This window comes from Geotrypetes seraphini, chromosome 1 (assembly GCF_902459505.1).
Source record: "Geotrypetes seraphini chromosome 1, aGeoSer1.1, whole genome shotgun sequence".
NCBI classification, from domain to species: Eukaryota; Metazoa; Chordata; class Amphibia; order Gymnophiona; family Dermophiidae; genus Geotrypetes; species Geotrypetes seraphini.
In genome coordinates, this window is record NC_047084.1 from 106,325,322 (window position 1) to 106,340,168 (window position 14,847).

Here is a 14,847-nt window from a genome sequence, read left to right on the forward strand (position 1 = left end):
GAATGTGTTGCCAAAGGTTGTGGTAAAAGCAGATAGCATAGCTGGTTTTAAGAAAGGTTTGAACAAATTCCTGGAGGAAAAGTCCATAGTCTGTTATTAAGACATGGAGGAAGTCTCTGCTTGTTCTGTATCAGTAGCATGGAATGTTGCTACTCTTTGGGTTTTGGCCAGGTATTAGGGACCTGAATTGGTCACCATGAGAACGGGCTACTGGACTTGATGGACCATTGGTCTGACCCAGTAAGGCAATTCTTATGCTCTTATGACCTTCACCCAATGGCCCCTATTGTCAAAAGGACAGTATGCCAGTGCTGCAAAGGGACCAAATGTCAGATCTGGAATCAAACAGAATGTCAGCTCCTATACGATGGAGAGAAACAACATAAAGCTGAAGCCTCCCTGCAAGGGAAAATAATTATGGGGGACATATCTGCAACCCCAGCAAAAACTCAAGCTCTCGAGATGAAAGAATACCCAGAGGTTGCAAGAACAAACATCTTGCCAGGGCCGAATACCCATGTGGAAACCAGAAGCCATGAATAAGGTACAATACCTAATATATATGTTAAGAATCCAGGATAGGGAACCTGAAGTCCAAAGTTCTGCAAGTGGCAGAGACTAAAGGCAGACACCTGGTCCTAAGAAACCAGAGGTGCACTGATTACATTAGAATCTAAAGTATGGAGAAAATCACAGGATCCAGGAACCTGAGAAGAATGCTATCAACTACAATAAGGTAAAAGAAATAAAACAGTTAACTCCTGAGGACACTGAAGGCAACCAGCGTATGTTTTGAGGTAAGAAATATCCACAAGGGGTCCACAGTACTGGCTAAGGAGGAGCACCGCTGGTATAACCACACCCATAATGTCCCTGCCACTGAAGATGAGGGGCAAGGGGAACAAGCAGCAGAAAAGGGGCTGCCAACAGAAACGCTGACCCTATCTTGGAAACTGCTCTAGCATAAGGTCTGCTCCAAGGCAAGGAGGAAGTAGCAAGTTGCAGAAAACAACTAGCCTGGAGCTTCTACTCACTGGAAAAAGGGTCGCATGGTCCCACAACAGCCCCACATGTAGCTAAAGAAGGCCCATCTCCTACACCCAGCATTATTTAGCACGCTGTCCTTGCATCCCATCCGACACTGCGGGAAGGGAAGATAGCGCTACAAAGGCCCACTGACATGAACCAAGGGAAACTCTCCCCAATATCAGGATTGCCATCTGACAATAGTCCAGCCTTGGAACACCCCAGTCAAAACTCATACTCTTTGGCTCCAACTGGCAGAAGCAAGAAGGCCACCAGAGTTGGGCAGGTAAGCACACCAATGCAGGGGCATGAGATTATTTTTTGGAACTCCAGACAGTGACGCCAACAAACAAAAATCAACCGCACTTCTCCATTCGCCATGCACACCACTAAAGCAAAAGGTCACGGCTCCATTTTTTTGGTATGGTTCTCATGGTCACATGAACAAATCCAGTACTTTGGACGCCAGTCCCTGCTGCCTCAACAAGAAAAGTCCTTTCCTCTGCTAGAGTCGACCATGTTGCTTCTTCCTTCTATTTCTTTCTTTCTTTTTTAAACAATTGTTGCTTAGGAGGGAGTGAAGAGGAGACAGCCCCAGAGGAAAGAAGGGAGGGGCAATTGCTGGAGGAGGGGGTAAGTGACCTGGCTCCACCAGGTATATCCCATACTAGGTACCCAACTAACCTAATCCCCCCAACTCAATTGAGTTGTAAATTCTAAACAGGAGCTAAGCAACAAAATCAATCTAGTCATGAGAGCAGATCTATTCATCCACCTGCTGGAGATACTGGCTAGCCAGGGAGCATTCCATCCTATAAGACAGAGCTCAGTTTGGGGTTCTCTGTCTCTGCCTGCTCGTGGATGGATAATCCACTCGTCTCTAGATTCATTTGCTGCTGCTAAGGAATAAAAGGTTATCTAGAAGTGCACTGGCCTTCTGAAATGAAATGCAAATCTTTAAATTTTACAAACTGTGCAATTTAACAAAAAAAATGCAAATAAATTTAATGATGTAAAGACTTCCCAAAGTAAAAAGGGAGCTTCCCTGTCAGATAACATTTAGTGCTGGTGGTATTAAATTATCTGAAGGAGAATAAAAGAAAAGAAATAATTTAGATTAAAGGGTTGTAACCTATTTTAACCCCGTCTCTCATGCGTTCTGGTACTTTTTAATCTAAGTAATATCTACTGGATTTTGCACACGATTAGAAAATAGGCTAATAAACTTCCTAATGACTGGAAATAGATCCCCTTCTGCCCTTTGAGAGAGTACCCCTCATCAGACCCTCATAAGACCCCTGAGGCTCAGGACTAAAAAAAACTGGGCCTACCTGGAAAAAAAACACAGGCCAAGTACCACCTTCATGATAGCCCTAACAACATTTTAGCATAAAAATGCTATTTAACTTGTGGAACAAAATCTTTATGCTGCTCTGATCACTCCTCTCTCAAAGGCTGGAATATATCCCATCATCATCCCCTCTCAGCTAAAGAAATCACTGTAAGATTTTCCCCCCAAAATAACAAACATTCTTACCAGAGACAGCCATGGTATCACTAATCCAAGCAATAGAAAATATCCAGTCTTTATGCCCATCCTTTAAAAAAAAGGAGAAAAATACAAAAAAGTTAATTTTGAATCAAAGTACAGGCACTGGAACCTATTTCTTGGTATCAGTTATGTACAAACCAAAGATTTGTGATTATCAAGGTTTGCAGGGAAAGCAAAGAATAGTAAAAGCAGAAATTCCAACCATGATTATGCTGGTAAAAGCTAAAATGACCAAGGTGATTAAATATATACACAACTGTTCAAATGATTTTTATATTGTTTTTAATTCAACATTCATAGTGACATTACTTTTCCAGGAATCCCTTTACAACACTTTTTCTGTCCCATGCAGGGTCCCACAGGGCTTCATTCTTACGCCAATATTATTCAACATTTTCCTTGCACCTCTTCTGACGCTTGTTCAAACTTTAGGATTCACTTAGACCAGTGATTCTCAACCCTGTCCTGAGGACTCCCCAGCCAGTCGGGTTTTCAAGACATCCCTAATGACTATGCATGAGAGAGATTTGCATACCTGTCACTTCCATTATATGCAAATCTCTCTCATGCATATTCATAAGGGATATTTTGAAAACCCAACTGGCTGGGGGGTCCCCAGGACAGGGTTGAGAACCACTGACTCAGACCCTTCTAATACCACGGAAATTTAGAACATAAATCAGTCTCTCATCCATATAACATCAAGGCTCAGGAAAAATGAATTATTTCTTAACCTATCCAAAACAAAAGTTGTGCTATTTGCACATGCAGACCCCAGTATCTAGGGCTCCTTTTACTAACTGTGTTTCTTTTAGTTGGGCTGTACCATCCTGGACAAGCTAGTTATCCATTCCTGCTGGCAGATGAAGTAGAGAACTAATCTTTTCAAGCCAGCACCAGCAGGTTACACCAGTGATGGCACTAAGAAAGATCCATTTCTCCATCTACTGGAAGGAAAGGATAATACCCACTTGCCCAGAATGGTACATTCCAGATACTAAAGAATAACAAAAGATTAGGTTCTTACCTTTGCTAATCTTCTTTTTTTGTAAATCCACACTTTATTCCGGGACTTGAGGGTTATTTCCGTCCACCCGCCAGGATCTATCAGAAATCTAAAAACTTCAGAGGTTTTTACCCCCTCATACCTCATCACTGAGCATGCTCCTCTGCTTACCAGTCAGTCTTAAAGCAGCCAGGAACATCCGTAGAGGATAACAATAAGAGAGAGAGGAACGAGGAAGCTCCCCAGCAAACAAATCAATTCTGCTCATATAAACAAATGCAACAACAGCCAACAATGAAAAATGAAATAACAGGTACAAAGAGGATGTGCCTAAAGAGGCAAAACCACTGAGGAGGAGCAGGACTGCGCAGGCGAAGCACAGCTATCCTGAAAGACATTTTACAAATATTTCACAAATTCTGAGAAGGCCTCCAGTCCCTGAGGAGTAGAGTCACCCTGACTTGGCCTTTCGTTTCTAGGGTTGCAGGGCATCAGCGTCCTTTTGTGCAGAACTTTAAGCCTTACCGAGTCCCGAAAAAAAGAAATGGCCACTCCAAAGGGCTAGCTGCCCATTTAATCACCTGGTTAAACAGGGGAGAGGTTAAGCATGGCGCTGCCACCTCTCCCAGGTGCAGCATGTGGCGCAAGTCTCTCCAGAGGTGCTAAATTTGTGTAATCCTGGCAAGGATTTGAAGCAGAAGAGACTCCATCCCAACAAGATTTGAGACAAGAACTGCAATTTTTGAAGTGGAGGGGGCTTTTGGAAAAAAAAAAAAAAAAGATTGCTAAAAATCCAAGATGGTCGCTAAGAAATCCACACCAAAATCATGATTTTTTACACCTTTGTCAAAGTACAAAAATGGCGATTTTAGGATTTTTCAGGGGACATGCAGAAACCTTTAAAACTGTGAAATTCAGACCCACACACACTTCACAGGCTGTTAACAGACTTACTCACTGAAACCTGTGCTGGGAATGTGCTGCAGTCTGCCTCAACTCTCTTACAGTAGCTGGAATCAGAGAATCACTGCCTCATGCTGGAAATGCCTCTTTGATCATGATCTTTGGTCTGCCAATCAGACACGATGACTAACTGCACCTCAATCCCCATGGACCAACGGACACGCTAAGGGAAAGGTGGAGGTGAAAATTGTAGCCAGCACCCTGTGAGATACTGCTGAGCCTCCAAAGGGTGTCTAAAAGCCTTTGCTCGAACCCCTGATAAACATAGGGTGAGAAAAAAAAGCAAAGACCGCCTCAAGATCCAAAGAAATAAAGGCATGATGGGCAACAGGTACCACCAGGGATTGGCCTGTCAGCTGCAGACCAGAGTCTGCTTCTTCTCTACGCAGGCAGAGCTAAAGAAACGCTCCAAGCACAAAGAAAACCCAGAAAAGGGTCAAAAACCACTGAAGAAAAAGGGGAGGGCAGAACAGAAGCACTCCTTCAAGCTCACGTGAAGAAGGGAAAAACTACAGGTGGAAGTAGAGCTCCCAGTGAAGTAGAGGAGAGTCAGAGAAAAAATCCAGAGTGGACTCCTTCTGCAGTTGGCTCATGGCCATTGGAGATAACCCACAAGTCTAGAATGACTTGCCTATTGCACTGAAAGGGCACTTACCCACGATTACCCGATTACTAATACAATAAAAATACTGGAAATCACATTGGACACACACCTGACAATGGTCGAACACACGAACATAGTGGTAAAAAAAATGTTTCCTGATATTATGGAAATTAAAGATCAAAAAATACTTTGACCCATTATCGTTCAGATTACTAGTGCAATCACTAGTGCTTTCTACTCTGGACTACTGCAACATCGTCTATATGGGTATACCCCAAAAAACAGTGAGGAAACTAAGAATTATTCAGAACACAGCGGTCCGCTTGATATTTAGATTAAAAAAGAGCGACCATGTCACCCCCTACTGCAAACTACTGCACTGGCTGTCAGTCGAGGCACAAATAATTTTCAAGTTCTCCTGCATACGTTTCAAACTAGTTTGGGGACTAACTCCTATGTACTTGAAATCTCACTTCGCATTCTACAGCCCTATAAGACAAACCAGAAACTGCTATCTTTTTGCACACCCAAGCATTACCAATTGTAAGTACAAAATCTTTCTGGATAGAACCTTCACGTACCAAGCAAACAAACAACAACATTGGCTAGACAACTACATTAATAAAGCTAGGCTGATCTACAACGCTTTTAGAAAACTCATAAAAACTGCCTTATTCGATAGATATCACCTAAACAGAATCTGCACCAAACTCTTTTTTCTTCTCTCGTCTTCCCAATATGCCCCTCTGAAATCCTAATCAAACTATATTTTGTAATTTCTGGACCTTTCATCTAAAAAAGTCCCCTCTGAAAATTCTTAACAATATTGTAATATTCGCTGTATTTTTTGTAATTCGCGACCTCTCTCAAACAGGTCCTCTCAGAAATTTCTTAGCAAACTGTATATTTTATTTTTCGCTTTCTTAAAAAGTTTCTGTACTCTGTATTAAAGTTTCTGTATTCTGTATTTCCTCTGACTATCTGCATATTGTAACTCGCTGAATGTCCAGCTCTCTTGACTGTAAACCGCCTAGAAGTCACAAGATTGTGGCGGTATAGAAGAATAAAGTTATTATTATTATTAGTGTACCAAACATCTCATTATAAATATGTTTAGCAAAGTTCTCTTGTAGGAAAAGATATTTCATCACCGCTTGGCATTCTATTGTAGTGAAATGTGTTTTGCGCCATTTCAAAATAATTAAATAATCAGGCTACAATTATGAAATTTAGGTCAGACACATATGAAACAAACTTTGATGAGATGAAAGTATCATAAGTCTAAAAGTAGATGAAATAGGAAAAGCCAAAGACTTATCAGCACCCTCTTGTAATATATATTCTGGCTTGGATACTATTTTGGTAATTCTTTTTTTTATTTTATAATTTTTTATTCATTTCCAGGGTCTGTTGAATATGATGAAGATAGAGCATTTTAATCAAACTTGTGATGTGTAAAAGCTAGATTCTATATAAAAGAAACCTGCAGTTGACTGTTTTCAAGCACAAGTCAAGCTTATCGTATTAGTAGGGAAATAGTAAAATGAAATGAAGTTTACGAAAATAATTTGAGAAATGTATTGCTCTTGAATGATATTACTGAATGCAAGGACTATATATATGCTCTGAAAAAAATTACAATGTTCTTTTTTATTATTATTGTGATTTGTGTATCAGGCTTGTATAATGTCTGCAGTGTAGACCACTGGTGTCTGGACTCCTTCACCCCTATTTTAGTAAGAATCTCTCTCATGCTTGTCCTTTAACTAAACACACAAGAGGAAACATCTCAGTACTACTTTCTCTTGTTATTTGTGCACAGTTCAGGTAAGCATAAGAAGCTGGTTAAAAAAAAATTGTGATTAACATGCTCTTACATTCTTTTTTTTGTTGTTTAAATCTTTATTGATTTTCCAAAGTTAACAAAAATGCAGTACAGTATCTACAGAAACAACATCAATCATATATGCATTTATAATCAATCAAAATCCCCACAACAAAAAAACCCCCACCCAACCAATACCTTTCAATACAATGAAATCATGACAGAAATATCCTTCTACCACCCTCCCTCCCCCTGGGTGTGTGTGCAATATACCAACAGGATCAAAAGAAAAAACAATACAACGCATCAATAAAAGATATCAAAGGGCAACAGATTAACTTAAATCTTTTAGTATGACCCAGTATATCTGCGTTCATTTTTTCAAATCTATAAATTTGCCCACCAAAAATTAAAGTTAAGGCAATCCCAGTTCTTCCAGTTGCGCGTAACCATTTGTATGGCTACCCCAGTCATGATACGGAAAAGCTGCCCTCTATATATGTCCAGCGCTCTCACATTCTTATGTTCTTATGATATTTAACTACAATTGCATTGACTTGGGAACCTAAACATGCCAGACTTGTTGAAAAGTCTATTAAAATGGCATGGTGGTAATTTTTGGAACTGGAGGGTAATCTCCTGTGTCAACTGTACACTGCGACAATCCCCAGTGGGCCACACTGATTTACATTCAATACAGCTAAACTTTAGTTTTTGGCTGAAACCAGGTAACAAGTTTCAGCTGCAATTTTTGTTTCAACTATAAACATAGTAACATAGTAGATGACGGCAGATAAAGACCCGAATGGTCCATCCAGTCTGCCCAACCTGATTCAATTTAAACTTTTTTTTTTTTTCTTCTTAGCTATTTCTGGGCGAGAATCCAAAGATTTACCCGGTACTGTGCTTGGGTTCCAACTGCCGAATTCTCTGTTAAGACTTACTCCAGCCCATCTACACCCTCCCAGCCATTGAAGCCCTCCCCTGCCCATCCTCCTCCAAACGGCCATACACAGACACAGACCGTACAAGTCTGCCCAGTAACTGGCCTAGTTCAATCTTTAATATTATTTTCTGATTCTAAATCTTCTGTGTTCATCCCACGCTTCTTTGAACTCAGTCACAGTTTTACTCTCCACCACCTCTCTCGGGAGCGCATTCCAGGCATCCACCACCCTCTCCGTAAAGTAGAATTTCCTAACATTGCCCCTGAATCTACCACCCCTCAACCTCAAATTATGTCCTCTGGTTTTACCATTTTCCTTTCTCTGGAAAAGATTTTGTTCTACTTTAATACCCTTTAAGTATTTGAACGTCTGAATCATATCTCCCCTGTCTCTCCTTTCCTCTAGGGTATACATATTCAGGGCTTCCAGTCTCTCCTCATACGTCTTCTGGCGCAAGCCTCCTATCATTTTCGTTGCCCTCCTCTGGACCGCCTCAAGTCTTCTTACGTCTTTCGCCAGATACGGTCTCCAAAACTGAACACAATACTCTAAGTGGGGCCTCACCAATGACCTGTACAGGGGCATCAATACCTTCTTCCTTCTACTGACTACGCCTCTCTTTATACAGCCCAGAATCCTTCTGGCAGCAGCCACTGCCTTGTCACACTGTTTTTTCGCCTTTAGATCTTCGGACACTATCACCCCAAGGTCCCTCTCCCCGTCCGTGCATATCAGCTTCTCTCCTCCCAGCATATACGGTTCCTTCCTATTATTAATCCACAAATGCATTACTCTGCATTTCTTTGCATTGAATTTTAGTTGCCAGGCATTAGACCATTCCTCTAACTTTTGCAGATCCTTTTTCATATTTTCCATTCCCTCTTCGGTGTCTACTCTGTTACAAATCTTGGTATCATCTGCAAAAAGGCACACTTTTCCTTCTAACCCTTCAGCAATGTCACTTACATACATATTGAACAGGATTGGCCCCAGCACCGAACCCTGAGGGACTCCACTAGTCACCTTTCCTTCCTTCGAGCGACTTCCATTAACCACCACCCTCTGGCGTCTGTCCGACAGCCAGTTTCTGACCCAGTTCACCACTTTGGGTCCTAACTTCAGCCCTTCAAGTTTGTTCAACAGCCTCCTATGAGGAACTGTATCAAAGGCTTTGCTGAAATCCAAGTAAATTACATCTAGCATATGTCCTCGATCCAGCTCTCTGGTCACCCAATCAAAAAATTCAATCAGGTTCGTTTGGCACGATTTACCTTTTGTAAAGCCATGTTGCCTCGGATCCTGTAACCCATTAGATTCAAGGAAATACACTATCCTTTCTTTCAGCAACACTTCCATTATTTTTCCAACAACTGAAGTGAGGCTCACCGGCCTGTAGTTTCCTGCTTCATCCCTGTGACCACTTTTATGAATAGGGACCACATCCGCTCTCCTCCAATCCCCAGGAATCACTCCCGTCTCCAGAGATTTGTTGAACAAGTCTTTAATAGGACTCCCTTAGTATCCTGGGATGGATCCCGTCTGGTCCCATCGCTTTGTCCACCTTCAGTTTTTCAAGTTGCTCATAAACACCCTCCTCCGTGAACGGCGCAGAATCTACTCCATTTTCTCGTGTAACTTTGCCAGACAATCTTGGTCCTTCTCCAGGATTTTCTTCTGTGAACACAGAACAGAAGTATTTGTTTAGCACATTTGCTTTCTCCTCATCACTCTCCACATATTTGTTCCCAGCATCTTTTAGCCTAGCAATTCCATTTTTTATCTTCCTCCTTTCACTAATATATCTGAAAAAATTTTTATCTCCCTTTTTTACATTTTTAGCCATTTGTTCTTCCGCCTGTGCCTTCGCCAAACGTATCTCTCTCTTGGCTTCTTTCAGTTTCACCCTGTAGTCCTTTCTGCTCTCCTCTTCTTGGGTTTTTTTATATTTCATGAACGCCAACTCTTTCGCCTTTATTTTCTCAGCCAATAGGTTGGAGAACCATATCGGCTTCCTTTTTCTCTTGTTTTTATTGATTTTCTTCACATAAACTAAAAACTGGACAGACAATTTTGGTAGCAGGTTTTAGCTGAAAATGAAAAAAGCACTTTTGGTCAGCCATTACAACCCAACATATTCTCGTGGGCTTTGTGCTAGGAGCTATATAATCTCTCTGCTTTTTGAGGTCACAAAAAGAAAGCAATTTAGAAGTAAGAACTCAGTAGCTGGTTTCCAGACATATATTTACTGCCTCAGGTTAATCCTATGCAAGATTATGCAGAATTCCTACAAATGAATGTTGTATTTCAACATTAACCTGAATATAATTAAGAGGCAAGTGATCTGATTTGGGACTTAAGCAAACTTCAGATGCTCAAAAGTTTCCAGAATGACAACTGGTGGATCAATTATCCTTCAGTGCAATAAATTAGATCTACCATAGTATATATTAAAGCAAAGAACCTTTACAAAACTCAAGTGAAATGAAGATTTAAGAACCTAAACCAACTTACATCTCCTACACAGACTGGATCAAGAGTAGGCAAGCGATATATAGCAAGACTGTTTGGGTTGTCTCCTCCCGTGGCCAATAGCGTCCTTGAGGGGTTCAACTCTATGGCGTGAATGCCACAACCTTGTTGATTTACAATCGCAGGCTCACGATCTTTCAGAATAGGAATCTTCGTTATCTGACTAGTTTCAATGTCTACAACAAATAGCTGAAAGAGAAGACAAGAGTTTTAGAGAATAAAGTCCAGCAAAATTGTTTCCTCTTAAACTTTTATTTATTTAATTAAATTTATATCCTGTCCTCCCCAAAGAGTTCAGAACGGGTTAGAAGGTGACATACATAATAAGTAAAACAAATGAGATACAGATAATTAGGCAGTATGGCTATAGTGGAAGTTGTCTAATACAGATTCATCCTGTTGGCGATACAGAATAAATATTGGATGGAGAGAGGTTTTTATTGCCTTCCTAAAGTTCAAAAGACCTTCAAAGGATCTGATGTGTGGAGGTAGTAGATTCCAGTATCTTAGAAACTGCCAGACACAGATCTTAACTCCTCCAGTCCAATCTGTCAATCTTCTTTCAACCCCTGCCACCTTTTCTTCTTTTTCTGAATATTCTTTTCTCCTCTGAACTCACTATCTGTTCCTCTGATCCAATTCCCACCCATCTATTCAGCACTCTGCGGGACTTGGGTGTGATGAACTTAAGGTGGCCGAAAAGGTGACGACAAAAGCTAGGCGGATGCTAGGTTGCATAGAGAGAGGTATGGCCAGTAGGAAAAAGGAGGAATTGATGCCCCTGTGTAAAACTTTGGTGAGACCTCATTTGCAATATTGTGTACAATTCTGGAGACCATACCTTCAAAAAGATATAAAAAGGAGGGAGTTGGTCCAGAGGAAGGCTACTAAAATGGTAATGGTCTTCATCATAAGGCTTATGGGGATGGACAAAGATCTCAATCTCTATACTTTGGAGAAAAGGCAGGAGAGGGGAGATATGATAGAGATGTTTAAATACCTACATAATATTAATGCGCACGAGTCGAGTCTTTTTCATTTGAAAGGAAACTCTGCAATGAGAGGGCATAGGATGAAGTTAAGAGGTGGTAGGCTCTGGAGTAATCTAAGGAAATATTTTTTTTTTACCGAAAGGGTGGTTGATGCATGGAACAGTTTCCCAGAAGAGGTGGTTTAGACAGAGACTGTGTCTGAATTCAAAAGGGCCTGGGATAATATAATAATAACTTTATTCTTCTATACTGCCACAGTCGAATGACTTCTAGGCAGTTCACATCGAAGAAGGCTGGACAATCAGCAAATTACAGAATGCAAGAAGTAAGGGTACAACTTATTACATAAGAAATAGATAAAAGGAAAATATGAATTTTAAGTATGTAGTGTAGGTCTCATGTATGCAACCCAAGGAATAAAATTGGACAATCTGCAAATTTTAGGATAGAGCTGGACAATAAGGCGAATTGCAGGATGAAGCGAGTTACAGAATAAAACTGGACAGTTTGCGAATTACAGGATGCAAGTAGTGATGGTACAACTTATTTACAAGAAGTAATTGAAAAGAAAAATGAATCTTAAGTATGTAATTTAGGTCTCATGGGTGCAGATCTTGGAGAAAGCGATAATGGTTACTGCTGATGGGTGACTAGATGGGTCATTTGGCCTTTATTTGCAATCATGTTTCTATGTGACCACATCTGCAATAAAATGGTGGACCGAGACCAACCTAAACAGATGGCGAATAGAAGGGTCATCACCCTGATCAGGGGCCACAGAGACATCTTACTTGATGGATCCAAAAACTGAATCAGAGTCAACTAGGAACGGAGTGGTCATTGGCACTAGGAACCAGATTACTGAGGTCTGGGAGAGAAGACTCTCCCTGGAAACATTGCAATGCGCCTTCCGACTATGGAGTGCAGCTTGGGTTCGTTAAAAATGCTCTCCACGTGAGCTAGACAAATTCTGGGGAGAACTCTTGCCCAGGAGCAAAGACCAACCCCTGGCGAGGCTCTTGGGGGACCCACTGGATCCACACGCTTGAGCTTTGCACCCTTGCCAGTTTGGGGTATCAGGCAGGATTTTCTCCCCATTTTTCCAGATCCAGAACAGTTCTCTGGTACTGGAAGAAGTGGAAGGGGCCAAGCTCAAAGCTCCCACCCCATTTCATGCACGCCATGGAACTTGGTACTTGGATGCTCCTCCACCGGCAATCTGGCACAACCAACATATGGATTCATGCTAGCATAGGATGAAAAGTCTATCCCTATCGAGTTTTGTAAAAAAAAAAAAAAAAAAAAAAAAGCTTTAGAAAAAAAAGAGCAGTTAAAATCCAAGATGGCTGCCATCAGAAAAGACACACCAAAAATGGCCCATCGAGACTAAATTAAAAAATAAACTTAAAAAATAGGGTGTTTTAGAGGTGGGAGATCTGAACCCTACCCTTGAAAACTCTCATAAATGACTTTTTAAGATCCCCCTCCTCCCCTGATTTCTCATAGGAAATAATGGGGCTGTACTCACAGTTCTCTGCAGTCCCTGTCTTGTCTTTTCTTTTCCTGCAGCTAAAGTAAAGGAAAAGGATTTTCTGCCTCAAAAACTTCTCTAATCAGTCCAAGCCACAAGATCTTTGGGTTGCCACAGTCAGACTGACCCCAACCAAGACCTCCACCCCCACGGAACCTCAAAGCATGACGGGGAGGGAAATACATAGCCAGAACCCCAATACCATGAGGGCTCTTACTCAGGATGCCTTCAGCATGCGATTAAGCCTCTGAAAGTATAAGAAGGCAAGCTTGCTCCCAGGAGAATGGACTCTGAGCTCTGAAGTGACACACAGCAGGCTAGCCCCACAGGTCTACCCACAGGTTTTGATCCCCTTAAAAATGGTGTCTTAGGGCACCGAAGCCACTGAAAAAGTCAAACTTTTACTGAAAATAAATGAGAAAAATAAAGCAGATCAGAAATACTTTTGCACAGTTCGCTTGCAGAAGGAAAAAACTGAAGGAGGCTCTGTACTATACTGAAATGTGGGAGTTGCTGAAAGCTGCAAGTGTCACTTATTCAAGACTTGATTAGCGGGTTGGGATTGAACACAATTCGTACAGAATCTGGTGTGGATGTAACTAATTATTGTTTGGATCAGCATATGGTAATTCCAACAAGCCTTAGCTCCTTCAGATAAAAAGTTTCATAACATATTGTTGCACTATCTGTGAAAGGGGGTATAAATATAAAAAAATTATAATCATTAATTCCTTATGCTGCTAGTTACTGAATTCACTCCCTATAGAAATTAGGCAAGAGATTAATTACAAGTATATGTAGTTCAGAAGAAAACCAAAGACATTTTGAAAATTTCTGAATGCCACTTAATGCATTTTTTAAAAATATATTACTTTTTCCCTTCTATATTATTTTTTCCCTCCTATATTGGCAACTTCTTTGGAACCCCTCACTAAAAAAATGTTATGTAATCCGTTTATAAAAAGTGATATTGTATTGCAATAAAAACAGATTGTCTGTGCTGGCAAAACAGATTTCCAGGTACAATGTGAATAATGTTTTTTGAGATTGTCAAAGATGATAGCAAATATTAATGACCAGAACATAGGAACCCAGGTTAATGCCTTCACATTTTTGGCAATACTATCAAAAGTCAAAGGGGGGAGAGACCAAATTCAAACCATACTCACTGTATTGCATTTTGTGCCACACACCACTTGTCGATGATTGAGCCATTGAGATGCAAACACTTTATTAAGGGTTCCAAGATAGAATTCTCGTTCTTTCAGGAGGCAGGGAAGCTTCTGGGCAGCATACCCACACAATAATCTGCGGTAACTGGAATCTTCCAGAACCTTGAGCTCTCTGCTTTTTAAGTAGTACACCAAAGACCTCTTCACAGGAGGGAGCCGCTTCCTTTTGTGAGCAAAGTGATCCCAGCCAAGCTGTAGAAGAAGCACATTGTCCTCCTAATTACTATAGCTGCTGCAGAAAAAAAAGTATCACATACCTGTGCTCAACAGCTATCACGAGAGAGCTTTATTAAAATTACTAGCATAAAAGAATAAACCAAGCTTTTAAAAAAGAAGTCAAACCCTTAGTTTAATCTCAGATACTGTATTCTGAAACTGTTGGCTTGTTTTTGTTAAAGCATATTTAAGGAAAAATTACTGGAAGCTTGAGGTGGGGGGGAAGCCACCTCTTCCCAAAATACAGAGCTCAGTGGTTCTTAAACCTGTCCTGAGCAACCCCAACCAGCCAGGTTTTCAATATTTCCCTAATGAATATGAATGAGGCAGATTCGCATATATCTTAAAAACCCGGCTGGCTATGGGTTCCCCAGAATAGATTTAAGAACCACTGTTCTAGCTCCTTCAGGCTTTGAGCTCAACA

At 40.9% G+C, this 14,847-nt stretch overlaps 1 protein-coding gene across 6 annotated transcripts in view; it reads right to left on the reverse strand.

Moving 5' to 3' along the window:
- DCAF12 (DDB1 and CUL4 associated factor 12) overlaps positions 1-14,847 on the reverse strand; it is a 145,694-nt gene that overhangs the window by 109,947 nt on the left and 20,900 nt on the right. For 4 of the 6 annotated variants that reach the window (XR_004538624.1, XM_033935456.1, XM_033935426.1 and 1 more), the window contains exons 2-4: positions 14,145-14,423; positions 10,435-10,641; positions 2,564-2,624 (exon numbers count right to left, since the gene is read on the reverse strand). Coding sequence is in view for 5 of the 6 variants with exons in the window: in XM_033935456.1 (XP_033791347.1) it covers positions 2,564-2,624; positions 10,435-10,641; positions 14,145-14,423 (547 nt within the window). In the remaining variant the exon portion in view is untranslated. The remainder of the gene's footprint in view (positions 1-2,563; positions 2,625-10,434; positions 10,642-14,144; positions 14,424-14,847) is intronic. The other 2 variants (XM_033935436.1, XM_033935446.1) reach the window with 1 other exon arrangement.